Here is a 26,565-nt window from a genome sequence, read left to right as displayed (position 1 = left end):
TTTAGTTTTAGATCTAACGAAGGTTCTCAGAGGAGAGGTGAAAGGTCTTCAAGGCACTTAGAGAATTCCAGCTGCTTTCTTTCAAAGCTCATCAGACTACCATGACCTGGATGACTGGGAACCCTTTTCAAATTCAAATTCAAATTTTATTTGTCACGTACACAGTCTTACACAGTACGATATGTCGTGAAATGCTTGGACAACTGCTCGTGACCTAAAGAAAACAAAAAGGGAAAAGGCTATGAATAAGATAGGAAATAAATATGAAAAATTAAAAAGGGTAAATTTAACTAGGAAGGAATAAAATATAAATTAAGGTTAAAAATGAAATAACTGTACAACACAAATTAGAATGAAGGGTAAATTTAACTGGGAAAGAATAAGATAAAATATATAAATTAAAGTTGAAAATAAAATAACTGTACAACAAAATACACAATATAGAACTATATAAGAATGTATGAAGAAATATAAGTAAATATATACACAATAACAGCAGCTGTACAAGTATTAACTGGAAATGAAGAATATAGTGACCAGTGTTGTGCAATCCACATTATGTCTTGTGCAGTGCAAATATGCTTAAAGTGATTTAAGTGATGAAGTGAAAACAATGTCCAGAAAGTCCAGTGTGTGTGTAAGAACCATATGTGTGGGTCAGTACTGTGTGGTGGTGTGATTGAGAGACCGTATCGCCTGCGGGAAGAAGCTCCTCCTCAGTCTCTCTGTGTTGGTCTTCAGGGAGCGGAATCGCTTTCCTGACCTCAGCAGAGAGAACAGTCTGTTGTTGGGATGGCTGAGGTCCTTCACCATCTTCCTGGCCTTGGTCCAGCACCACCTGCTGTAGATTGAGTGCAGGTCAGGGAGCTCGGAGCGGATGGTGCGCTCAGCTGACCGCACAACCCTCTGTAGAGCTCGTCTGTCCTGCGTGGTGCTGTTCCCGAACCAGGTTAAGATGATTGGAAGTCTCTCAAGCGTCTGAGGTGGTAGAGACGCTGACGGGCCTTTTTCACCACGGTGTTTTTTTTTCCATATATTTTTATTGAAATTTTTTATAGTACAATACAAACAAATGTTGAACACCCTCACATTCACACATCCATCCATACATCAAACCTGCCTACCTCACATTCAAATGTAGAAATGAGCATAGTTCTCACAGTAATACAAAAATACAATGGGTTAGGATAGACAAGATTCTCCCCTCCTTCCCTTCTTCCTTTTCTTCTTTTTCATAAATGTCCTTCACCTCCACTCCCTAAAATATCCATATATGGCTTCCACATATTCATAAAGTCCCATTGTTTGCCCTTGGCAATATATGTTAGTCTTTCCAGGCCTAGAGAGACTGCAATTTCCTTCTTCCAGAGTCCCATGGAGGGAGCATCCATACTCTTCCAACATAGCGCAATGGCTCTTCTGGCTTGAGGTAGTCCATAGTCCAGTAATTCAGTTTTTTCCCCAATTGCTTAAATTTCCTTGGATATATTCCAAGTACAGAGAGTTTTCCTTTTAAAGGGATTTTTACCTTAAACACTTCAGACAGATATTTGATAACATCTTTCCAAAAGTCCTTTTCACCACGGTGTTGATGTGACAGGACCATGACAGGTCCTGCGTGATGTGAACTCCAAGGTATTTGAAGCTGTCCACTCTCTCCACTGGGCACTCGTTGATGACGGGGGTCTGGTAGTTCCTCTCCTGCTTAGTGTTGAAGTCCACTATCAGCTCCTTTGTCTTACTGACGTTTAGAAGGAGGTTGTTCCTCTGGCACCAGTTCTCCAGATTCCTAATCTCCTTCAGGTAGGCCGTCTCGTTGTTATCAGAGATCAGGCCCACCACGACGGTGTCGTCAGCAAACTTGATGATGGTGGTGGAGCTGGTAGTGGCCACACAGTCATATGTGTACAAAGAGTACAGCAGGGGGCTCAGAACACACCCCTGGGGGGCTCCAGTACTGAGAGTGGTGGAGGCTGAGACATGTCCGCCCATCCTTACTGCCTGTGGTCTGCCAGTTAGGAAGTTGGAGATCCACTGACACATAGATGAGCTGAGTCCCAGATGCTCCAGCTTGGTGGTGAGTGTGGAGGGAATTATGGTGTTAAATGCAGAGCTGTAGTCTATGAAGAGCATTTTAACATAATTCCCCCTTCTAGTGTCCAAGTGAGTGAGTGATGTGTGGAGGAGATGAGAGATGGCATCATCTGTGGAACGATTTGGATGGTAAGCGAACTGTAGTGGGTCCAGTGTGTCTGGTAGTGAAGAAATGATGAAGTCTCTGACCAGGCGTTCAAAGCACTTCATCACTACTGAGGTGAGGGCTACAGGGCGATAGTCATTGAGAGAAGCAGGGTGGGGTTTCTTCGGGACAGGAACAATGATGGACTCTTTGAAGCATGTGCGGATCACCGACTGAGATAAAGAGATGTTGAATATCTCAGTGAACACAGGAGCTAGCTGGTATGCGCAGTCTCTTAGGATACGACCTGGGATGCCGTCTGGTCCTGCTGCTTTCCTGGTGTTCACTCTCTTGAAGGCTCTCCTTACTTCATGCTCGGAGATGACGAGCACGTTTCCAGTGCTGGCAGTATCTTCCTGTCTGCAGCCGTTAGCGCTGCTAGCACTAGCATTGTTGGAGTCCTTAGCTGCAGCCTCGAAGCGAGCATAGAAAGTGTTCAGCTCGTCTGCCAGAGTCACGGCCGCATTCGTCATACCGGTTGTTGGTGCTTTATAGTCCGTTATTGTCCTTAGTCCCCGCCACAGGCTCCTAGAGTCACTCTGTTGGAGTTGTGACTCTAGTTTCCTCCCGTAGCGCTGCTTCGCCTCTTTCACCGCCCTCCGCACGTTATATGACGCGGCTTTGTACGGGTCCATGTCCCCCGTCGTGAGTCCCATGTTGTAGGCAGCAGTGCGGGATCTCAGAGCGTTGCGGATGGTTTTATCCACCCACGGCTTCTGGTTGGGAAACGTTGTGATAGTCTTTGTCTCCACGGTATCATCCGCTAGTTTCCCGATGAATCCCACAACCGCTTCCGTAAACACGTTGACATCATCATCGGAGCTGTTTCTGAACATGCCCCAGCCTGCGTCATCGAGTGCGTCCTGTAACGCGGCCACCGATTGATCCGTCCAGCGTCCATGGAATCCCTGCATATATCACATCAGACAGAGGACCCCAGTTCACCTCTCAGGTCTGGAGATCTTTTTGCTCTGCCATGGGTGCTCAAGTCAATCTCAGCTCCGGTTACCACCCGCAAACAAATGGTCAAACAGAGAGACTCAACCAAGAATTGGAGGCTGCCCTTTGCTGTGTCACCAAGCATAACCCGGCTACCTGGGCTGCACACCTACCATGGGTCGAGTATGTACACAATTCTCATGTCTCAGCTTCAACGGGTCTTTCCCCTTTCGAAGCTTCCCTAGGTTACCAACCTCCACTGTTTCCTACCGAAGAGGCTGATTTGGCTGTGCCCTCGGTCCAACACCATCTCCAGCGTTGCCGGAATGTGTGGACCCAAACCCGTGAAGCCTTGAAGAAAGCTGCCGCCTGCCATCGTGAATAGGGCTGGGTATCGTCACTGATTTCTAGAATCGATTCGATTCCGATTCAAAAGGTCCTGAATCGATTCGATCCACGATTTGATTCGATTCGATTCAATTCAATTCAATTCTATTTGAATCTGGGAAATTTTGCCTCAGAAAGTCAGAAATAATATAATTCAGATCAGTATGTGGCGGGGCGTGGCCTGCGGTGCCGTGCAGAGGAGGCGGACGCACCTGCACGGCATCCGCAATCACGCCCCGCCGAATTAAATATTGTACTGGGTCCTGTGGTTGGGTTGTTGGTGTTATGTTGAGCTGGAAGCGGGAGAGCTGCAGCTCTGAGTGCGAATGTACAGCAACCGTGTAGGGATTAATAAAAGCAGCAAAATGCCACTGGGTCTGCCGTGGTCGTTTACAGTGGTGCCGAAACCCAGGACGGGAGGCACGGCAGATCCAGGAGTGGGCCAGCAGAGGGAGGAGCTGGCGAGAATGGTGGCCGAGCTGGCGGCCACGCAGCAGGAGCAGGCGGCGGTGTGGCGCCGCAGGCAGGAAGAGCTGCAGGACCGGACCGAACGCCACCTGCAGAGGATGGAGAATCTGGCGGCGCTGATCCGGTCCTGCCCGACACCACCGCCACCCCCACCGGCGCTTCCCAAAGGCGCTGGAGTGGAGGAGATCCAGTCCGTGCAGGCGCCCGTGCCGGCCCCCGGGTTGCGACCAACTAGCACGCAGCCTGCCACAGCGCCTGTCCCCACACCTCGCGTGGGAGCCGCTGGGGCTCTGCAGGGCCCGGTGCCCGTTCCTGCGCCCCGGAAGAAGGCGGCGGAGCTGGCAGCGGTGGAGGCGGCGCCCGAGGAGCCGCTCCAGCCGGGAGAGACAGCGGCGATGGCGGCACCCGAGGAGCCGCTCCAGCCGGGAGAGACAGCGGCGATGGCGGCGCCCGAGGAGCCGCTCCAGCCGGGAGAGACAGCGGCGATGGCGGCGCCCGAGGAGCCGCTCCAGCCGGGAGAGACAGCGGCGATGGCGGCGCCCGAGGAGCCGCTCCAGCCGGGAGAGACAACAGTGGAGGCGGCGCCCGAGGAGCCGCTCCAGCCGGTAGAGGGAGCGCCGGAGGCGCAGCGAGGGGAGCGGCTCCCACCGGGAGGGGCGGAGAAGCCGCGGGATAAGTCGGTGGTGCCCGTGCTAGGGGAGTCCGCGCCACCGAAGCCCGAGGTTAGCGGGGTGAGCAGAGCGGCCTCACCTCCACCAGAGGCCGGTGCCTGCCGGACATCTGCCCAGCCGCCTGCGAGCTGGGGCGCACGACCGTACCAACAGCGCTGCGTCCACCTGCCACGCGGCCGACCTCCGGACCAGCTTCGCCGACGCTGCTGGGTTCGCAGGCGGCCACCTGAACTCACAACTCCCCGTCGCTTGGCCAGGGCCCGGGGGCGCCGACGGTCCGGGCTGATCCCCTCTCCCGCTCGCGGTGGGGGGGAGTACGTTCGGCCGGATGGTTCCCCGGCCTCAGTCGGGCGATGGGGGTATGTGGCGGGGCGTGGCCTGCGGTGCCGTGCAGAGGAGGCGGACGCACCTGCACGGCATCCGCAATCACGCCCCGCCGAATTAAATATTGTACTGGGTCCTGTGGTTGGGTTGTTGGTGTTATGTTGAGCTGGAAGCGGGAGAGCTGCAGCTCTGAGTGCGAATGTACAGCAACCGTGTAGGGATTAATAAAAGCAGCAAAATGCCACTGGGTCTGCCGTGGTCGTTTACACAGTACATTTACATATTTTTGTATCTATAAAAAGGAAGCCGACACTTTCCAGACTTTATCAAAGGTGTGAGCATCACAGCAGAGGCCTTTGTGTCAAAGCAGCTGAAGATAAAACACAGAAACACATGAAGGTTTTCCTGGCCTGGGATTTTATAAAAATATTCTGCAGTACATCAAAAACGAAAGAAAACCATTAATCAGCATATGAACATCACCTCTGAAGTTACAGCGGTTTTATTAGAGACACGGCGAGAGAGAGAGAGCTTTCAGCCCCGACCGTGTCCGTGCCGTGTGTTTACGTCTTTGTGCAGAAGCCGTGTTCCTGCTCTCATTCACTGTTTTAAATGTTTGGTGGTTGTCAAAATTTTGTGACATTTCACCTGAGATTCTGGAATTTTGGGCAAAATACATTTATATTAAAAAATCGATTCAGGATTTTAATGAATCGATATCATGTTATCCAAGCCAGAATCGATTTTAATCGATGAATCGATTATTAAAACCCACCCCTAAACGCGAATACACGGACCGCCGTCGAACTCCAGCACCTAGATACGCCCCGGGGCAGAAGGTATGGTTGGCGGCTAAGGACATTGCTCTCAAAGTGTCATTCCGTAAACTGGCACCTCGGTTCGTAGGACCGTACACCATTCACTCTATTGTTTCTCCCAGTGCAGTCAAACTCACCCTTCCGGCATCTCTACGGATCCATCCAGTTTTCCATGTTTCGCAGATTCGACCCGTCCACACCAGTCCTTTGTGCCCACCTTCCAACACCCCTCCACCTGCCCGACTCATCGATGGTCACCCAGCTCATACAGTCCGGAGGATCATTAATGTGCGCCAGCGTGGCAGAGGTCGCCAGTTCCTGGTTGACTGGAAGGGCTACGGTCCTGAGGAGCGCTCATGGGTTCCTCGCTCTTTTATTCTTGACCACGCTCTGATTTCTGATTTCTACAGGTCACGACAGAGTCTGCAGCCAGGTCGGCTGCCTGTAGGCGTCCCTTGAGGGAGGGGTACTGTCAGGATCTGGAGACTCGACTGGAAAGTTCTATCAGGCACCTGAGTTCCTTGGTCTCCACCCCTAGGCGGAGCCATCATCCCTGCTGCAGTCCTGCACACCTGAGACTGATTCGGGGCAATCAGGTTGAGGATTTAAGGCCCCCTCAGACTCTCCTTCACCGCCAGTTCTTCAACGACCTCACATTTTCTGGACCTTCTTTGTCATCACCCTCAACCCCAGCTCTCCTTGGATTATCTTCATATTCAGGAAGAATACAAGGACCCTCACTTGCCTGCCCTCCAGCCTCACCACCTTGGACACAGCGGAACTCAGGTCTGCCAGCCTTTCCACTACTCCCCTGGACTATCACCACCTCTCCCTCAAAGCGAGGTTCACGCCGGTCACCAGTAAGCGCTATCAGTCAGTTCCACCTCTGCTAGGATACCCTGAACCTGCCGCCTTCTTAACCCTGTTCTCTTTTCTTCCCAGATGCAACCACTCCGTTCCCGTCGCAACCTGTTAAATCAACGTTCACCCCCACTGACCCACGGCTACATCGTTAGCAACACCTTGTCACGAATTCACTTGATGACTAAATAATAAACACTGCAAAACGTTTGAGCCGTCTCTGTTTGTGGTTATCTGCAATTGAGTCCAATTTAGCTATCGGCCCGTGGCCATTGTGACACCGTGTTTCAAAAAGCCTCAGAGCTTCGTAAAGCTTTGTTTTGACATCACCAGCTACAAGTCCAGAACATTTTCCTCTGTGCTCTGTCAGCTGGGTTCATTATGGGTGAGTCGTTCTGTCACGGACAGTTGGGTAGTGTGACAATCCGGTGAAAAAGCAGGCTCTCATGCCATCTTAAGTAGTCTGCCAGCATCAGTGTAAATGTGTGGTGTGTGTTCAGGACAGGTTCAGAGGCGGGGAATCAAGGTCCAGTTCCGCCCTGGTGGGAGAGGCGAAGACAAAAAACACACCTCAACCTCTCCAGATATTGAGAACCATGACATATCTGGAGCATGTACAAACTGATATTAATCTTTAATAGGGTTGTCAAAATTGAGAGCAAACAAAACAACTGCTGTATAATGCCCTCTGCTATCTTAGTTTAATTGGTCACATGACATGTGTCATTGTTTTCAAAAAGGCTCTGGGTTCACTGTCCACACTGTGATGTGAAAACAGCATTTTCAAATGTATCCGCTTTGGAGAGCGTTTTCAAAACGCTGCGTTTTCCTTGACTGAAAATGCCGTCTCAGTGTGGATGGGAGGCCAAAACGGAGAGAAAAAGATGCGTTTTCAAACGAAAACGTAACTGTGGACATGGCCAAAGCCATCTCCTTTCATCCGAAGCAGTGCTTTCATGAACCTTCTTGTCTGTCAGTTAATATATGCAACCAGCCTTTAGCCACAGTCGTCTACTGTCACTGAAAGCTATGCTTATTTCAATCCCATAGGTAACTGAAGCTCTCTCTGTCATACAGATGTGTCCTTCTCCCATCAACAAAGACTACACCTGAGTAAGCTGAGAGCCCATTAGCTTTGTTCTGGTGGCTTGCACATAAACTTGTGGATAAAGCACTGGTCTTTTATTCTAAACTGCTGGGAGGCAAGCTGCTGGTGCTCAGCTTTCACTGATCTAAGATCAGTAACAATCTGCACTTTGTATGGAAGCACAGCTAGCATTAGCAAGTAAACAAGCTTCAGTGATTTGGCCTGACACTGATGAGTTTCATCTTGCTAACCACCGTGGCCATGTTGGAAACTGAATGTCACCAAGTTGTAAAATCATTTGATACATTAGCAAGGACAGTTGTGACTTTGGACTGCAACTATGTGTAATCCAGTAAAACAGACAGATGCACATCTGCCCCGTCTTTTCCGGTTATAACAGGTGAATTAGGGGCTTCAAAAATGTATAACTGCATCTGATATGAGTGATTAACAGACAAAGAGAGAGAGAGAGACTGTGTTCTGTGAGCGATACCAAGAAGGTGCTGAAACCTGTAAGGGTCCACGTAAATCCTCCAATGGGATGTTTAATTTAGCAGCCAGGCTGCCATCCGGGAATTTTACTCGGGATCGAAGTCAGGTGAGCACGTGGACAGAGAAAGGACCTGGTAGTGAAGCTACCCACCTCAAAGCATGTTCACGCAACAACACCACCAGGAAGGCAGTCTTTGCACTATATGGAGCATAGGTTTGATTCTGTTGTCTAAACACCAAAAACACTGAGAATCCTCCACCTTCATCCAACTCACCACTGAGTACTTCTGGAGTGGGACGAGCTCTCCCTAGATGTTCAGGTGGTCGCAAACAAAAGCTGAGGCTGGGTACTGACTGCAGCTGACGATATTAACATACCTCCAATTACATCCTATTGTCTACAGCTGTGACGGCGCATATTTTAGGCAAGGCAAGGCAAATTTATTTGTATAGCACAATTCAACAACAAGGTGATTCAAAGTGCTTTACAGAGACATTAGAAACAAAAACAAATAAAAAGCATGATTTAAAATTGATTAAAACAAGCAAACAAACAAACTAACTAAACACACATTTCACACCTGTTCGCGCGATCTGAACCCTCATCGTAAGGGGAGCTACCAGTCCTTCTGTGGACGAGCTACTTTCTATTTTAAATTCCCTGAATTTTAGCTGGTGTTCTTACAGAGCGAGCCAAAGGACCTTGCAAAGAAAAGCGTCTGGACTTCTTTAAGTTACTTGAAGACGTTTCACCTTTGACTACGATGACCTGGATGACTGAGAACCTTCACAGACTTACACAGCGAGCACTCTGCAGAGGTCATTTTCTGACCTAATTGTTCTGTCATAACCAGTATGGGCTTAGTGTGGAAGAAAAGTTCATCACGTTTTTGTGCAATAGTTAAAGTTTGAGTTTGAGTTAGCAAGGCCCGGGCTCCCACAGACACATGTACAGTATGATCTCCTCTCGGGAATCTCTCTCCTACAGTTCAGTCAGATTCTGCTTCTGAGGTTTTCTGCACAGGTGAGAAAAGAAAGTAAGATAAGAGCAGAGCAAAATAAAGCAAGAGGCAGGTATGAAGACAGTAGGAATCAGGTCATTACCAACAGATGTGTTTGTAGTTATGCTGAATTCAAGGGTGGGAAACCAGAGGAGCACCTGTCCCTGAAACACAACACCAACACTCAAACAGATAGAGAGAGAGCAAAATGAAAAAACTACAGTAAAATAAGTAAAATACTTTAGCATTATGCTATAATATGCTGGTTAAAAATACATGCTGCTATTGTTATTATAATTGTATTATTGTATGTTGTGGTATTTCCATCTCAGTTAAACAAATCTTTCATATTTGTCACATCCCTCAAACAAAGTTTCATTTAGACCACATATAAGTCCTGAATGTATAGAATTTTTCCTTTTTTAATACACAGGTCACTACAACCCTCCTAGAAAAGAATGCACAAAATATCTGTGTTAATATTAATTTTCAAATGTTCATCAAAACTGCAAGAAACAACACTGAAACCACGAACAGCAATCTAGACACATGATGCTGATGAGGAAAAAAAACCAAGACTGTTTGTGAAGGAAGCTTTTAATGTTCCTAGCATAATGGCTAACCTTATAAATAAACATGTCATAAGTTATAACGGAAAATTCGATGCATCCAATTACAGATAGCGTCTGATCTGATACCACCTGTGTGCTTCCATCATATCAACGATCCTGCTGAGCGACTACGACTACTGGGTCTACTGGGTCTGTGACCCAGTATGATTCTAGTTGAAGTTATAGTCTTTGATTTGTTGTTATTCTTGGTCTTGGTTCTCCTTATTGTTCTGTGTGTGTGTTAAATCCATAGTTGCTAGTTTCCAGATTTCTGTTACTGTTTCCTGTTTTTGGTTTTTTTCTTTAGTATATTTGCTACAGTGCAATAAAGGTTTTTAGTTTACCGCAGTGATGGCCAAATGAGGCTGAAACACTGACGTTTGTAGAGAAAAGTGGTTCATTACGCCAAGCTTTTCAACACAAGCCTCTTTGGTGACATCTGGTGGCCAAAGGTATGAAGAGCAGCTTGAATCTACAACTTCTAATGAACTGCTTCATTATGATTGCCCACAGAGCTGAGTTGACAGCTTCTGTTTGATATCATGTGACAGCTTGTCTGGTATCTGGCTGGTGTTTTGAACATGTGTTTTTTGGGGTGAAAAAATGATGTTGTGTCTATTTTAATAATAAATAATTTTGATGAATAAGCCTTCCTTGTTTAATCATGTACCATGGTGTGTTCTACTGTTGTTTGTGACTTCTTGATGTTTTTATTAATAAAAAAAAACTATATATAACAATGTACAACACAATCTTATGATAGGTTGGGAGTAATGCTTCCTCTGCGAGGTCCCTGCCTCCACGTGAGTATGTAACTAACAAGTGGACAGGTACATTTATATACAGTATAATATACTATAACTTCTATAATTATAACTATATGTACTGTGTATTTCTTATGTTCATTTTGTTCATTTGGGAGCAGAATTTCTGATGAACTGGTTTCACTTTTTCACACAGGGTCATGTAAGTTTGGATTTTTTCCCCCCTTAATAATAAAAACCTTCATTTAGAAGCTGCATTTTGTGTTGACTTCTGTTATCTTTGTCTAATATTCAAATTTTTGATGATCTGAAACATTGAAGTGTGACAAACATACAAACGAAATATGAAATCAGGAAGGGGGCAAACACTTTTTCACACCACTGTAAATGTTTGTTAGAAATTGAAGCAGAAAAAAGACAGGACGGAGGTGATTCTCATGAACAGTTGCAATGCCCCCAGCACAACCTGTGGATCTGTAGTAAGTGGACAAAGCTGCTCCATTAAGTCTCCATTAAAGACTAATATATCTTTAATATAGTAGGTGACCGAAAAGGCCCAAGACAGTTGGATAAAGGGACTATAATGGACAACACTGGCACTGTGTAAATCTCATTAGATGCATAAACTGAGCATGAAATGGCTACACAGTGCTTACAAAAGCAGATAAACCTAAAGATCTGTTATTACATTATCATACACTGAACTCAATTCAATCACTTACATCTATTTATCCTTGACAAGACTAGTACCTGATCCGAAGGGTAGATATGACAAAATAAATGTTAACTACTGGCAAACCCAGTGAGAAGTGAAGGTGAGACAAGAGATGAAAGAAGACAGAGGGACATACATGCTCCTAAGTTAAAGAAGCATAAACTCTTTCACTCTTTTCATTGCAAATGTTCCAAATAACAATACCAACAGCTGGTAGAACATGTACCACATATTGTTTTTGCAGTGGCCATGGATCGAGTCCAGTATCGGCTCTTTCCTGCAGGTCATGTCCCACAGGTCTCTGCTGTGTCTTCTGTCTACTACTGCTTCTGCCCAATAAAGTAGACATGCCACAAAATAAAGCTTTTATTATCAGCATCTCTTAAAAGTGTCAGCAGCAGTCTCAGACACCAGTGTTAACAGGAGCAGATACATTGTGCCCAGGGGTTAACCTGGGAATTAGTGGGTGGGGAAAACCTAACAGCTGGTGTGCAGCAAATAAATAAAAATAAAACATATAAATATGTATAATGTGAACTCCTCTATATTTTTCTTCTTTGCATACAGACTAACCCGCTGTGTTTACTGCTCTTTGTGGATTAGGTAAATCCAACAGGATAAAAACAGACAGATCAGCATAAATACCAGTCTTGTATTATAATACCTAATACTGGCCATTAACACCGCAGCCTGCCTTGTACCAGCCCAACACTGTAAACTTCACCACAACACTTCAAACTAACAAGTTTAGGCGGTGTTGTGCTGCGGACGCTGGCTGTGGGAAACAAAACATAAAGCTTTTGCACAGTGCTACATATAAAGACAAACCCAGACTTCTACTTTAGCTCAAATCTTTGTGTGCTGTTTTTGTTAAATAGGGCTTTCAAAACGGAAAATTCGCTTTACACGTTTATTGCTCGTTTTTTCGCATCATTACGGTGAAAGCACTAAACTGTACGGTCTGTAGCCACGCCCCTTCCCTACAGCTGCTGTCTATCCGGGAAAATACCACAAACTGTTCTGTTTCTGTGACGGACCCCGGACACACAACGGACAGGTGAACGGCGTTTTGCCTTTGCTCGTGTTGTTAGACGATGACGATGCTAGCTTGGAAGACAAGTTGCTAGCTACGTTAGCTCAGCGGCGTTTGCTTAACTAACGGCTGTGATGTTATTTGTAACGTGACCCTTTTCACGTTGCAGTTGTCTGTTCACTTTTGGAGCCTGCTGTGGTTAAACGGAGTGTCAGCTGTTTGCTGGTAAACAGCATTTTCATTCTTCTGTCCCCGCTGACCTCGTTAGCTTGTAAATGCGAATTATTATTGAAGTATTGGGGCCAAATCGCTCTACTGTGTTATTTTCCGCAGTGAAATTGTCGCTTGACAGCAGCGCCCACTACAGCGCGCTGTGCTACTGGCTGACGGTGTGTGTGTGCAGGCTGTCACACCGTGTGAAACACAATGATTCCGCTGTTTTGTTGACCGTGTTTCTTCAGACACGCTGTGCCGAACTGTGAAATAGTTAAACACTGGTGCTGTGCAGCAAAGCGAGGCAACAAGAAACGAGCTCGCCTTTAAACTGAGCGCAGCCACATGAAGGACGTTAGCTGTGCAGACTCGTGTTTTTCCGTTGCAAATGCTTATTAACTTGATGTAAATGTCCATGTCTCTGAGTTTGTAATGGCGTGGACCCAATGTACCGAATGAGCTGGACGCTTTTAAAAATAGATGCTGTGACATTAACGGCAGAATTCCTGACCTTATCCTGGCCACCTCGAAGCACTGCGCAGACTCGGAAGAGAGGTCAGTGGGGTTCAGTGACTTCAGACGCGTTAACCTGCTCCTGTCAGTGCAGAGCGAGGTTTGCAGTTACATCGCAGTAATCCCTGAATTCAAACCTAGCAGGAATATTAAGACTCACTATATCCGCGTACTGTAGTGTCTCTGTCGGGTGTTTAATGGGCTTCATTTTGCACTCAGTTAAACATGTATGTTATCCTGTAGATCTGATTGGTAGGACGTGCTGTGAAATATTCTTTTAAAAATATATTTTTTATGGTGTAAAAAAACAAGGTTCACAGTTCACAGAGGATAGTTGATGTCCAAATTCATGAGTCGTTGTCACTTTAAACTAACTGTAGTTACTTGCTGTATGTTATGTGAAATGAGGCCTGAACTTCCTCACTTTGTGTAAGAATGGATTGCTTAAAGCATGTCTTAATAAACTCACTACCTGAAGTGTTTGTTTTTCCCTTTTAACCACATCACCCTTTGTTGTCATCATGCCAGTTGCCAGGGAAACCCGAATCACCATGATTATTGCAGTGCCATCCACTAACTGCAAGACTAATTACTGAGTGTGTAGTAGTACAGACAGAACAGTGGATTTGTGTATGTGCAGGAGACAGGAGGGAGTTGTTTACTTTGCTTCCTAACTCCCCAAATCTGTTCCTGATCAAGCAACTCTTAAAAACATGTGCAGGGGTGGGTTTTAATAATCGATTCATCGATTAAAATCGATTCTGGCTTGGATAACGTGCTATCGATTCATTAAAATCCTGAATCGATTTTTTTTTTTTAATATAAATGTATTTTGCCCAAAATTCCAAAATCTCAGGTGAAACGTCACAAAATTTCAACAACCACCAAACAGCTAAGACAGTGAATGAGAGCAGGAACACGGCTTCTGCACAAAGACGTAAACACACAGCGCGGAGCAGAATCGGTGAGATGTTGCCTTTCTCACCGACGGCACGGACACGGTCGGGGGTGAAAGCCGACAGCTCGCTGATTCTGATGCGTCGGCATTTACGCCCTTTTTGCGCCGATTCTAAAGCTGTTAGTCTGATCTCTCTCCAAACAATATTGACTGAACCAGCAGCAAAAGAAGATCCAAACTACGCTTCACATAAACATCGTCATGAATTCACTCTGACTTTTGCTGTTGCGCTCTCTCTCTCTCCTGCATTATTCGCTTGCTTGTTACGCACAAGTCTACCGTTGTTTACAGGCTGTCGGCCGATGTTGTTTTTACTTACTTCTGAAAAGAAAACCTAATTTCTGCTGTTCAACAGGCTTCTGAACAAATGTAAACTTTTTAAAATTATACAAAATGCAAAACGCTTAGCCGTGTCTCTAATAAAACCGCTGTAACTTCGGAGGTGATGTTCATATGCTGATTAATGGTTTTCTTTCATTTTTGATGTACTGCAGAATATTTTTATAAAATCCCAGGCCAGGAAAATCATGTGTTTCTGTGTTTTATCTTCAGCGACTTTGACACAAAGGCCTCTGCTGTGATGCTCACACCTTTGATAAAGTCTGGAAAGTGTCAGCTTCCTTTTTATAGATAGAAAAATATGTAAATGTACTGATCTGAATTATATTATTTCTGACTTTCTGAGGCAAAATTTCCTCGATTCGAATCGATTCTAGGAATCAGTGACGATACCCAGCCCTAAACATGTGGGATCCATGGAACCCAGGCTTCACCGTTCCCGGGACTTGAAGGACTTGTTGCTGATATCTTGGTTTTCTCTCTGTTTGCCATCCGGGAATCCCTGTGATCCTGCTTTTGTAACATGGCGTGTAACAAAGATTAGAAAGTGCTGAAACCAAACTCACAGTAAATGTAAAGTAGTATATGTTAGCAGTCATGCTTTTCAGTTACTGAAACATTATCTGCTGTTTGTTGGAAAAGATTTTGATACCTGTTGAAATTTATTGGTAAATAACAAAATTGAATGTGAATATGACCACAGTGGCAGTGAGGAACTACACTCTGAAAGCACTGATTGTATTTAACCTTTAGAGGTTCACAGTAGGGATGAAGAAACTCACCCTTCAGTCTGATAGTGGCATACTGGAAAACGAGATGCCATTTAAAGATACCAGTGAGTGCTGTATATCTGTGACGCATTTCCAATGAATAGCTGGAAAAAGTGTTTATTTATTGAGTTGACACTTTTTATAAAATCATCTTTCCTGGAGGAAAAAACAAACTGATTTTTTTTTTTTTAATCATCAACATCAGCCAGTTTAAGGACGGCAGGCACAAAGACAAGCCTTTAAGACCCTGCACCTCTCTGTCAATACAGTGTTTAAGAACTTTGTAGTTATTAAACCAAAGTTTTGAACTTGGGTTTTTCCATTACACTTGGTGCTACCAGTTGGACTGCGATGCTGATATGGCACATACACTTCCAATATTAAGATTCCCGCTGGTGCTGATTGGACAGATGGCTCTCACTGTGTTTAGTTAGAAAGTGTGTTTCACGGTAGGTCACGTAGTAACCTGCCTGTTTTTGTCCTGACAGGAGGGCAGGGATCAGTCTAAATCTGAACCGATTCTCCCAGTATGTTGCCTCAACACCTGAAGCAGATTAGAGTCCTCATGCTCAACGACAAGCAGAATTTAGAGAGAACTCTGTTCAGACTCGAGCAAGGTAAGAACCTGACTGTATTACTGAATGTACTGCACTGTTCAATAGCAGTTACTTTATAAAATCCTGCATTTAATGTTTAATATTATGCAGTGGGATTATGCTGCAGTGGCTCCATCTACTAAGCTGCTAAGTTGGTTGATAATGTTTTTATATGCTACTAATCTTATACATTGAAAATTTGAATGTGTGTGTCTTGCTGTTGTTTCGGTTGAAAAGGTCGGAAATGTTCAATCCACATATATATTTGTATTAATATTAAGCCAAATAGTCGGTAAATCACTGCTGAAGACCTATCCACACACACAGTGTAGACACTGTTCCTTGGTTTCAATGCAAGACGAAGCATAAACCTTTAAAAATTCTGCAACAATCCCTACAAATGCAAAAATCTGTGTTTTGTTTGTTTGTTAGTTGCATTTATATTTGTTCATGTTGGACATGGCTCAAATAAATGTAGGTTAAACAGTTTAAATGAAACATAATAAGGGGATAAGACTGAAACAGTCATGTGTGGCCTGTCAGAGTTATGACGGTGAGAAAATGGCACAGACGTCTGCATTGGAAGAATGGTGGTGATTGCATTACTGTAAGCAGATGCAGTTGCAGGTGGTTATATATTAAGTGTAGGGATGCACTGATCCAATCTTTTTCTGTTTGCATAAGGAACCAGTGTTATACTGATGAGCTATAGTCCTCACTCTGAGGAAAGCAATTGAGGGAACCATTGTTTTATGTGGAAGGTACCAAGGTTCAGCTTCAACACTCAGTTTCATTTAAAAAAAAAATAAAAATCACAAGTTAGGAAGGGCTTTTCTGAATGTATACAAAGTCATGTAGAAAATATAAACCAAAGCCATTTCATTTTGTTCCCGTGTCCACTCATTCCTACGTCTTATTTCATAGTGCAGCCTTCACATGCTTTCTCAGAAATACACTTCCTGAAAATTATATTCATCTTATTTCTCATGTTGTCTTTTGGATTTGTTAGTGCAGCATAGTGTTACACCCCGGCCTAGGCAACCGGGGTGCAACGTAGAAAAATAAAGATAAGGAAAAATAAACCACGAAGGCCCTCCACCAAAATCCCAAAACGAAAATATCCCATGACGAAAGTATTTACAACAGACTATTTATTTATAACAAAACACCAAACACAAGACGTCAAACTATTTACAACGGGGGGAGATCGCGACCATGACACACTGAAACACAGGGTTTAAATACATAGAGGGAGCAATCAGGGAATAGACAACAGGAGGGAAACACAGCTGGGGCAAATCAGAACTGACGAGACAAGGAAGCGTAAACTGAAAACACTGAGATAAGACAGACTTTCAAAGTAAAGCAGGAAACACATTACAGTCACGCAAAAACAAAACACTGACAACACCGAAACGTAACAGTTCCCCCCACCCAAAAATCAAACATGTAACCCCAAGTGAAATGTTTGATCAAAACAAACGAAGGCTGAAACGAAGGCAGACGAAGCTGATGGAGGCTGGAGCGGTCCCACTGACCCTCCAGCAGACGACGAAGGCTGGAGCGGTCCCACGGACCCTCCAGCGAAGGCGGATGAAGGCTGGAGCGGTCCCACGGACCCTCCAGCGAAGGCAGACGAGCAGCTCACTAGCTGCACACATGAACACGCAGCCCACCAGCTGCACACACGGACACGCAGCCCACCAGCTGCACACACGGACACGCAGCCCACCAGCTGCACACACGGACACGCAGCCCACCAGCTGCAGAAGGCTGGAGCGGTCCCTCGGATCCTCCAGCGAAGGCGGATGAAGGCTGGAGCGGTCCCACGGACCCTCAAGCAGACGACGAAGGCTGAGGCGGTCCCTCGGACCCTCCAGCGAAGGCGGATGAAGGCTGGCGCGGTCCCACGGACCCTCCAGCGACGACAAAGGCTGGGGCGGTCCCACGGACCCTCCCCCCCGGCGAAGGCGGATGAAGGCAGACGAAGGCTGGAGCGGTGCCTCGGACCCTCCAGCGAAGGCGGACGGCTGAAGCGGTCCCCCGGGCCCTCCAGCGAAGACAGACGGAGGCTGAAGCGGTCCTCGGACCCTCCAGCGAAGACAGAAGGCCGAAGCTGTCCCTCCTTCGGACCCTCCAGCGATCCCGGACGAGCCCCCATATGTTACACCCCGGCCTAGGCAACCGGGGTGCAACGTAGAAAAATAAAGATAAGGAAAAATAAACCACGAAGGCCCTCCACCAAAATCCCAAAACGAAAATATCCCATGACGAAAGTATTTACAACAGACTATTTATTTATAACAAAACACCAAACACAAGACGTCAAACTATTTACAACGGGGGGAGATCGCGACCATGACACACTGAAACACAGGGTTTAAATACATAGAGGGAGCAATCAGGGAATAGACAACAGGAGGGAAACACAGCTGGGGCAAATCAGAACTGACGAGACAAGGAAGCGTAAACTGAAAACACTGAGATAAGACAGACTTTCAAAGTAAAGCAGGAAACACATTACAGTCACGCAAAAACAAAACACTGACAACACCGAAACGTAACAATAGCTTTTAGCTTAATTCTTAGCTGAAATCAGTTGGGTGTGGCTTTGTCATGTGACCCTTCATCACTTTCTGACTCGGTGTATCAAATGTGTAGTTATTCCTCAGCCTCATTTAGTGTTAAAGATGCGTTTCCAGCTTTGGAGGCCAAGCTCAGTGAATTGGAGACCTGGCTTCTCGCCCTCAAAAATCCTGCAGCTAGCTAGGTGAGGGCAATGGTAGATAAGCCACCATAAGCTGTTCCCTAGCAAATCATCCCGCGCAGTCGGGAAACAAGCTAGGTAACTGAGGAGGTATTGTAGCCCTACAGTCAGCCTGTCCACTGTTAAAATTGATTTTCCTCATTTGACAACACAAACACCAGGAACAAACTCTGGTTATTGGTGACTCTGTTCTCTGAAGTGTGAAACTAGAGAATCAGTCAAATGTATTCCCGGGGTCAGAGCATTGAAACTGCTGTCTGAGGGGAAACACAGGTCAGGTAAACTTGTAATTCACATCAGCAATAATGTGTCAATTGGTGGTCAGCAGAATGATTTAAATCATTGTGTAACTTTGCTAAAATGATCTCTGTAGTTTGCTCTGAGCATCTCTGCAGTCAGCACAGCTGCTGGCTGAGTGCTGTGCAGAAAACAGTGTGGCCTTTCTGTTGGGATGCACCGTGTATGCACGTTTGTGCATGCGTGAAATGTTTGTGTGCGTGTCGGCTTGGCTGAAAGGGTTGAAGAGATGTGCCACTTGGCATTTAGAGGGCTCTGCATCTGATAAGGATTTTGTTGGCTGCCTGTCATATGGGACTATTTATAGACAGACAATTAAACTCTGTCCTAACTCTGGAGGACCAACAAGACCTACAGTTTTCTGCTAATGACTGTGTGCGTGTGTGTGTCAGGGATGTGGGATTGTCTTGTGAGTGGGTAGCAGTAATGATTACTGCAAGAGGGGAATCTTTTCAGACTTGTTGAGACACAAACAGTTGTGACATTTTAACAGGGTGAAGACAAAGTGGAATTTTCCTTACAATTCAAATTCCCAACACAGTTTGTTCAGTTTGTGTCGTACTTTTCTGTCTGCCCAGGGTTTGAGCTGCAGTTCCGTCTCGGTCCAAGCCTTCAGGGAAAGAAGGTTATGGTGCACACCAACTATCCACTTGAAGGACAGCTGTTTGACCGAAACAACTTCCGTGTTTTGCCATGGACCTACCCAACAGGAAAGGAAGAAGACTCTGATAAGTTCTGCTCTCTGGACCTCAAGTTGGCTGGGTCCTATCAGTACTACTTTGGATATGTGTAAGACCCTCCTGACAGTCGCCCACATTTTATAAATCCGGGGTTTCAATGTCAAAGCTGAATTCAGGAAATGGCAGTGGAAAATATTCCAACAGTTAAATCATTTTGTTGGAATCATCCATGCTATCACTAAAGCCTGTGATAGCATGTCTTTATGTTAGACAGTCCTTTCTTCATTTGTCCATGTTTATTAAAAATTATTGTAGAACTCTATACATTGTTTAAGAAGTGAATACTTTGTGAAACAGCGTGATAAAGGTGTCAGTCAGAGATGCCGGCCAGTCCCGGAATAAGATGCTGAATAGGTCTGGCTAGGTGGAAATCAAACCAGGAACTAATTATTACTATTTTTTAGGTTATAAATTAATATTCCAGCTGAAAGCAATCTCCCAGAGCACTTGGGGTTTGTATCTGGCCCAAGGATATTTGGCATGCAGACTAGAGCAGCAACCTCAACCAATCACAGCAGATGGCCCCGCCCCTCCCTGAGCCTGGTTCTGCTGGAGGTTTCTTCCTGTTAAAAGGGAGTTTTTCCTTCCCACTGTCACCAAAGTGCTGCTCACAGGGGGTCATATGATTGTTGGGTTTTCTCTGGATGCATTATTGTAGGGTCGACCTTAAAATATAAAGCACCTTGGGGTAATTGTGATTTGGTGCTGTATAAATACAATTGAGTTTAACTAATTTGAGCACTTTCAGGTTTGTAACATTTAGAGACAATGTTAAGAATATTACATTTATTGTCTTTATTTAACTGGAGCTGCATATGAACCGTTCATTTGCAGTTATACCACGTGTCCACACGTCACCCGTCCACCTGTCGCTCTCCTGCAAAACTTTGGTTGGAACATCATTAGGGATGGGTATCGTTTAGGTTTTATCCGATACCGGTGCCAAATCGGTACTTTTGAAACGGTGCCGGTGCTCAAACCGGTGCTTAAAGAATAGAGAACACAAAATTGGTCCAAAAACCTCTCATGCTCAGCTGTTTTTTGTAAAAAAATAACAATGTTAGCCTTTTCTGCAGCTATGGGGCATATATGGTATCACTCTTGGCTGGAAGCAGTGCTTAAACAATGGAAAAAACACAAACTTTGTCCAAAAACCTCTCATGTTTAACTGTTTTCCACTTTTTCTTTGGTCATTTTAGCCTTTTTGGCCAGGGTGAAGGGAGCATCTGCCATCAAACAAGAGGACAGCCGCATGTAGCTATGATGATGTTTGCTAGTTCACCTTACATGCATTAATGTAATAACGTGGTTAGCCTACTCAACTTAAATTACACACGAACAACATTAAGCTACTCACGCAGAGAAGAACGGCTGCTGCTGCATCATCATCCTCATCATTTCTGCTACACTGGCAGGGCTAGGGGCCAGGACTCTCCTCTTCGTGTTTTTGGGGGATGTTGCATAACAGGCAACCCACCCGCAGTAGATGTGCTCGGTGTGAGGTCTCGCAGCAAGCTATCAAATACGGCGCATTTCTGGGCTTTAAAAAAAAACGCTATGCGTCGCCAGCTGTTTCATCGGATTTGAGGTGTTACCTCCTTTGACAGTATCACAGTATCAGCTTAAAGCACTTGTTGCTGCTGAGTTTGCTCTAAAAGAACGTACGTACCTGGGCCCGCCTACTATTCTCGGAAACGTAAAATGATTGGCTAGAAGTGTATCACAGCTCAGGAAAAAAAAGCACCGAAATAAAGCACCGAAATGTGCGCTGCTTTTCGGTCTGGTTACTACCGTTTATGTCAGAACCGGTGCCATCATGGCACCGGACACCGGTACCCATCCCTAAACATCATCAGCCACCAGTCCAGACTTCGCACCCAGTGACTACCACCTGTTCCCAAAGAAACATTTGTCAGGAAGGTGATTCTGCGGCGAGCGGCTATGACGTGGGCTTTGTAAAACTGTCACAGCGTCTACAAAAACGCATCGACCGAAATGGCGATTATGTAGGAAAATGAGTCTTTAAGCTTTAAAATGCTGCACATACTATGGAAAATAAACGGTTGCTTGTATTTCTAAAACAATAGGACACCTTACTTTTGGGATTGCCCTCATGTTTACTATAGCATGTAAATGAAAAATGGATGTCGCCACTTTGATGTCACCAAATGGTTTCTGACATCTCGAAACCTCAGTTAGCTTTTCTGTGTAACGCCATCCAGAAAGGATCCAGTAATATTCAGACAACATTTAGAGCAGTGGGTGGAGTGCCAAGTACTAACCAGTATAGTTTACTCGACAGGGTTCATGCACAAAGTGTACTGGTGCAATGCACAGACATCCTGCAGATTCATTCTAACAGATCGTTTTAATTGTGGAACTCTGTACCGCTCAGCAGTCGATATCAAATCTTCCAAGAGGCACCAACAACAGGTGTGCTTGAAAGGTCCAGTTCACTGACTCAAAGCTCCGTTCCACCAAGAGAGGCCTCTTGCAGCATAACTAAGGGAGGATTGGAAGCTGGTTCCACAGAAGAGGGGCCTGAAAACTGAAGGCTCTGCCTCCCATTCTACTTTTAAATACTCTAGGAACAACAAGTAGGCCTGCAGAGCGAGAGCGAAGTGCTCTAATAGGGTGATATGGTACTACAAGGTCATTAAGATAAGATGGGGCCTGATTATTTAAGACCTTGTATGTGAGAAGGATTTTAAGTTAGATTCAATGAAGAGAAGCCAATACAGGAGAAATGTGCTGTTTGTAGTCCCTGTCAGTACTTATCCTGCAGCACCGTGAATCAACTGGAGGCTTTTTTAACGATGAATTACAAGAGTCGAATCTAGAAGTAGTAGTGATGTGTGTTATTTTGCTTCATGGATAGATAAAAGTGGGAATCGCGTATCTATACCTAATACTAAGGAAAGCCCACAGCAACCCGTGGAAGCCACAGTTAGCCTTTGTATATGAAGCAGCCTCCACGTTTACATTAACAAACTGGACTCTATTAGATGGGTATGATTCAAAGCACTGCAGTACTACAGTACCTGTGGGATTTTCTGATATCGTAATAAAATATTATGGTCAAGTATTAAACGCTGCACTGAGTTTTTCCCAGCAAATGAAGAAAAACTGTAAGATAACTGCTTAACACTTTAAGTATTAAAATATCTAAAGTGATGTCACCCAGTCGGAATCATATTTTTAAAGTGAAACTTCTCCCAGCGATGTGGCTACTTGGCTCAGGCGTTTTAACCACTTGCCCTCCGTTCCCATCGTGTAGCCACATCAGTCATTTCATCCACCTTTCTGCTCCTCCTGTCATGGACTCTAAGTAGGAAGTGCTCCAGCAACACTCTCTTAAACGCTTTGTTTGCTTTTGGGTTGCATATCAGCAGCTACAAGTATCACCTCCTCTTCCTCACTGTTAGGTACTCCATCATCATCTGAAACGGACTCGTGGCTCTCAGATAAGCCTGCGCTTGTCTCACTGTTGTTATCTAGAGAAAGTAAATACATGGTGTCAGTCTATCAATCATATTGTGATATGACACGTTTGTATATTTCCTTAACCTGCTGTACTTTGTTAAATTCCATCAGAGACTCGGAGCGTATAGGAGGAGGTTATATTGTGGTGGATCCAGTTCTCCGTGTCGGGGCCGACGACCATACTTTGCCGTTAGACTGCATCACCATCCAGACCTACCTGTCCAAATGTCTGGGACACTTGGACGACTGGCCAGATAGACTTAGAGTGGCCAAGGAGTCGGGTAGGTTAGCACGGCACGCCCACACGGACTCTGGTTCTTTCTTTTGTGTTCAATCATAAAATGCAAACTCGGTCACTTCTGGTTGTTATTGACGACCATGGTTCCTGTCATCGGCCTAAACTCTCTGAATCAATCCTCCTGTGTGTGCAGGTACTACATCACATGGACAGTGCAGTGTGTGAGGGGATTCATCACATGTCAGGACTATCAAACAAAATGCCGTATAGAAGGATTAATAGTACGTCTGTGGGTTTGTCTTCCAGGATACAACATGATCCACTTCACTCCAGTGCAGACTCTGGGGGAGTCCAGGTCCTGCTACTCCTTAGCTGACCAGCTGAGCGTCAACCCAGAGTTCAGCCCAGCGGGTCGCAGCTACGACTGGACAGATGTGGGGGGGCTGGTGGAGAAGCTAAAGACAGAGTGGGACATGCTGTGCATCACAGATGTGGTGTATAACCATACTGGTGAGTTGAGCCATGAGGAGGGCCGTTCATTAGTGTACTGCAACACCGCTTCCTTCCCTTCGAAGGTCAAAGGCCACCTCCTGCATCTGATGTGAGACGGCTGCTGTTCACTGCTGTCTTTAGATTCTGACATCTCCCCTCTAAGCGCTCTACCCTGTGCTTTGCAATCAGACGTACCAAATATTGTTTTGACTGCAGCGACGCGACATCCTTCAGAAATTTCATGGTTGGCTCGTACCAACCACTAACCAAGTTAAACGCTTCAAGTTACCCACAGCAGCTAACTTAACTAGGCACACCAACAGCAGAACATGTTACTGAAGAGTGCTAATTGGTTAACAAAGAGCAAAAATGCAACTGTTTTCTTGCCTTAAAGGATAGCAGGGGAAGTGAATCACAAGGCTTCCTGAGCCAGTCCATGGAGCCGATCACTGACGGAACATCCTGTGCATCACTTTTCATAATGCATGGACTCGATTATGGACTAAGGATGGAGAAGTCGACATGTGTGCACTCAGCGTACATGCAACACGTTCTTTTATTGTGATCTTTGTTTACAGCTCATGGTTTGTTATGCTGCACACACTCACTTTTATTTGGCCTGAACATTTATGCAATCACATGTCTTTGTTCCACCACATGTTATAGTACGAGAGGTTTCACAACAACACATGCTTTCACCGAGAGTCTGCACATTTCCAAGGATTGAAAGTGTCATTAAACTGTCCCAAAGGCAGGACTTTCAGACAGATCGTTACCCTTATCCTGTGAAGTTCGACAGAACAGGAAAGATTGTTGTTGACTCACAATCATAAAGGGAAGTAAAGAGAAGCCGTTTAGTTTTGTTACCTTTGAAGCACAGCAGGTGAACACTGTGCTGTGGGGAGGACTGGAAACATTTGCTTTCTTATAGTGGGCTCAGTACGGCCTCTGTGGAAGTGTAGCCTCACAGGTTTCTTCCCTGACCTCAAGCACACACTATAACCACGAGGTGCAAGGCAGGAATATGCATCTGACTGGTTGGCAGATGGTTTCTGCCAGTCGCTGGCTGCTGCTGGATGAAACTGTTTGCAAAGAGGTTGCTGCACCAAAGTCCTTGTGATCATTTTGGTCATCTGTAGTTTGCACAGAAGATTATTTAAGACCTTGTATGTGAGGAGCAGGATTTTGAATTCTGGATTTAACAGGGAGCCAATGAAGGGAAGCCAAAACAGGAGAAATCTTCACGCCACAGTGTCCAACATGGCAGTTAACTCGATACACTAAGCTTTAAAAGTGCCATTTTTGCCACACTTTGTCAGGGTTAAGGTTTGCTCACGCTCCCGTACTCTTGCTGTAGCCTTGTCTAAGGCTTTCACTTGAAATCTATTTAGAATCAGGTCAAGATTTAAAGACCACTAAAAAGTTAGCTGGGTATGGTTTAGGTTGTTGGTAAAACATCTTATAGCAAAACTGGTTAACAGTTACTCTGAAAGTGTTTTTTCAGGTCGAGACTTTTCATTTGACATGCTCGTTGTATCAAAGTGTTTGTGCTGTCCTGCTGGCAGTGACCACCCGTGGATCCCTCTCATCCTCGCTCAGGAAAGGTCGAGCAGTAAAATGAGCCTGATATGAAGGTTAAATACAGACTGAACTCTGATTTATACAGTATGTGTGACTCACTGTCAGACTATTATTAGATCTGTAAAAAGAGTAAAACATTGATGAATAAAGTATTTAAACAGCTCAATGGTTTCTTGTCTGTGTTCCTGCACAGCTGCTAACAGCGTGTGGATAAGGGAGCATCCAGAATGTGGATACAACCTGGTGAACTCTCCTCACCTGCGCCCAGCCTGGGTTTTAGACAGAGCTCTGTGGCATTTAACCACCAGAGTAGCAGAGGGACGCTACAAAGCTAAAGGACTTCCTGCTGACATTACCACGGAGAGTCATCTGAATGTGAGTTCTGGGTTCCTGCACATTCATTCACCTTTGAACTTTCACAAATGTCACAGGCTGTGGTGTGAGCCAATGACAGCCTTGCCTGAGAGCATGAATTGAAATCTTATCCACAGCCTCATCACCAAAGGCAGCTAGCTTTTTTTAAAATGTTTCTTTAAGTTACTCAGTAGTATCAGGGCGATCGTGGCTCAAGAGTTGGGAGTTCGCCTTGTAATCGGAAGGTTGCCGGTTTGAGCCCCGGCTTGGACAGTCTCGGTCGTTGTGTCCTCGGGCAAGACACTTCACCCGTTGCCTACTGGTGGTGGTCAGAGGGCCCGGTGGCGCCAGTGTCCGGCAGCCTCGCCTCTGTCAGTGCGCCCCAGGGTGGCTGTGGCTACAATGTAGCTGCCATCACCAGTGTGTGAATGTGTGGATGACTGGATATGTAAAGCGCTTTGGGGTCCTTAGGGACTAGTAAAGCGCTATATAAATACAGGCCATTTACTATTTTTTAATTTTTTTTTTACTGAGTAACTTATGAGGGATTTCGATCAAAGCTAAGGGGCGTTTTCCTGGCCTGCTGTAAAACAGCAGAACATATCTTGTGTGACATTTCTAGACACAATTTCAATAAAATTTTTGTTAAACTTTTACATGTCAATTAAAAAAATAACCTGTTTTTACAGAGACATAAACTATTGCACCTGACGGTCTGCACTGCTGAGTAACGCCTGTGGAGAATACTCAGTTTTTATATTTAGATTTTATTTTATAGTAAAGATAATCATTTTGTCATTTATTTATATACATT

At 45.2% G+C, this 26,565-nt stretch overlaps 1 protein-coding gene across 3 annotated transcripts in view; it reads left to right on the top strand.

Annotated features, from left to right (window-relative positions):
* The first annotated feature begins 12,345 nt into the window (after positions 1-12,345).
* Positions 12,346-26,565, top strand: part of agla (amylo-alpha-1, 6-glucosidase, 4-alpha-glucanotransferase a) — a 39,396-nt gene continuing 25,176 nt past the window's right edge. For 2 of the 3 annotated variants that reach the window (XM_080907057.1, XM_080907058.1), the window contains exons 1-6: positions 12,346-12,434; positions 15,692-15,820; positions 19,442-19,652; positions 23,198-23,367; positions 23,631-23,834; positions 25,591-25,772. In XM_080907057.1, the coding sequence (XP_080763183.1) occupies positions 15,733-15,820; positions 19,442-19,652; positions 23,198-23,367; positions 23,631-23,834; positions 25,591-25,772 (855 nt within the window). In that variant the 5' untranslated portion in view covers positions 12,346-12,434; positions 15,692-15,732. Of the gene's footprint in view, positions 12,435-12,462; positions 12,636-15,691; positions 15,821-19,441; positions 19,653-23,197; positions 23,368-23,630; positions 23,835-25,590; positions 25,773-26,565 lie in introns of those variants that run through there. The other variant, XM_080907059.1, reaches the window with a different exon arrangement.

Source organism: Rhamphochromis sp. 'chilingali' (assembly GCF_963969265.1).
Source record: "Rhamphochromis sp. 'chilingali' genome assembly, chromosome: 16".
In the NCBI taxonomy this organism is placed as follows: Eukaryota; Metazoa; Chordata; class Actinopteri; order Cichliformes; family Cichlidae; genus Rhamphochromis; species Rhamphochromis sp. 'chilingali'.
Note: the sequence above shows the minus strand (reverse complement) of the source record. Positions and strands in the feature narration are given on the sequence as shown.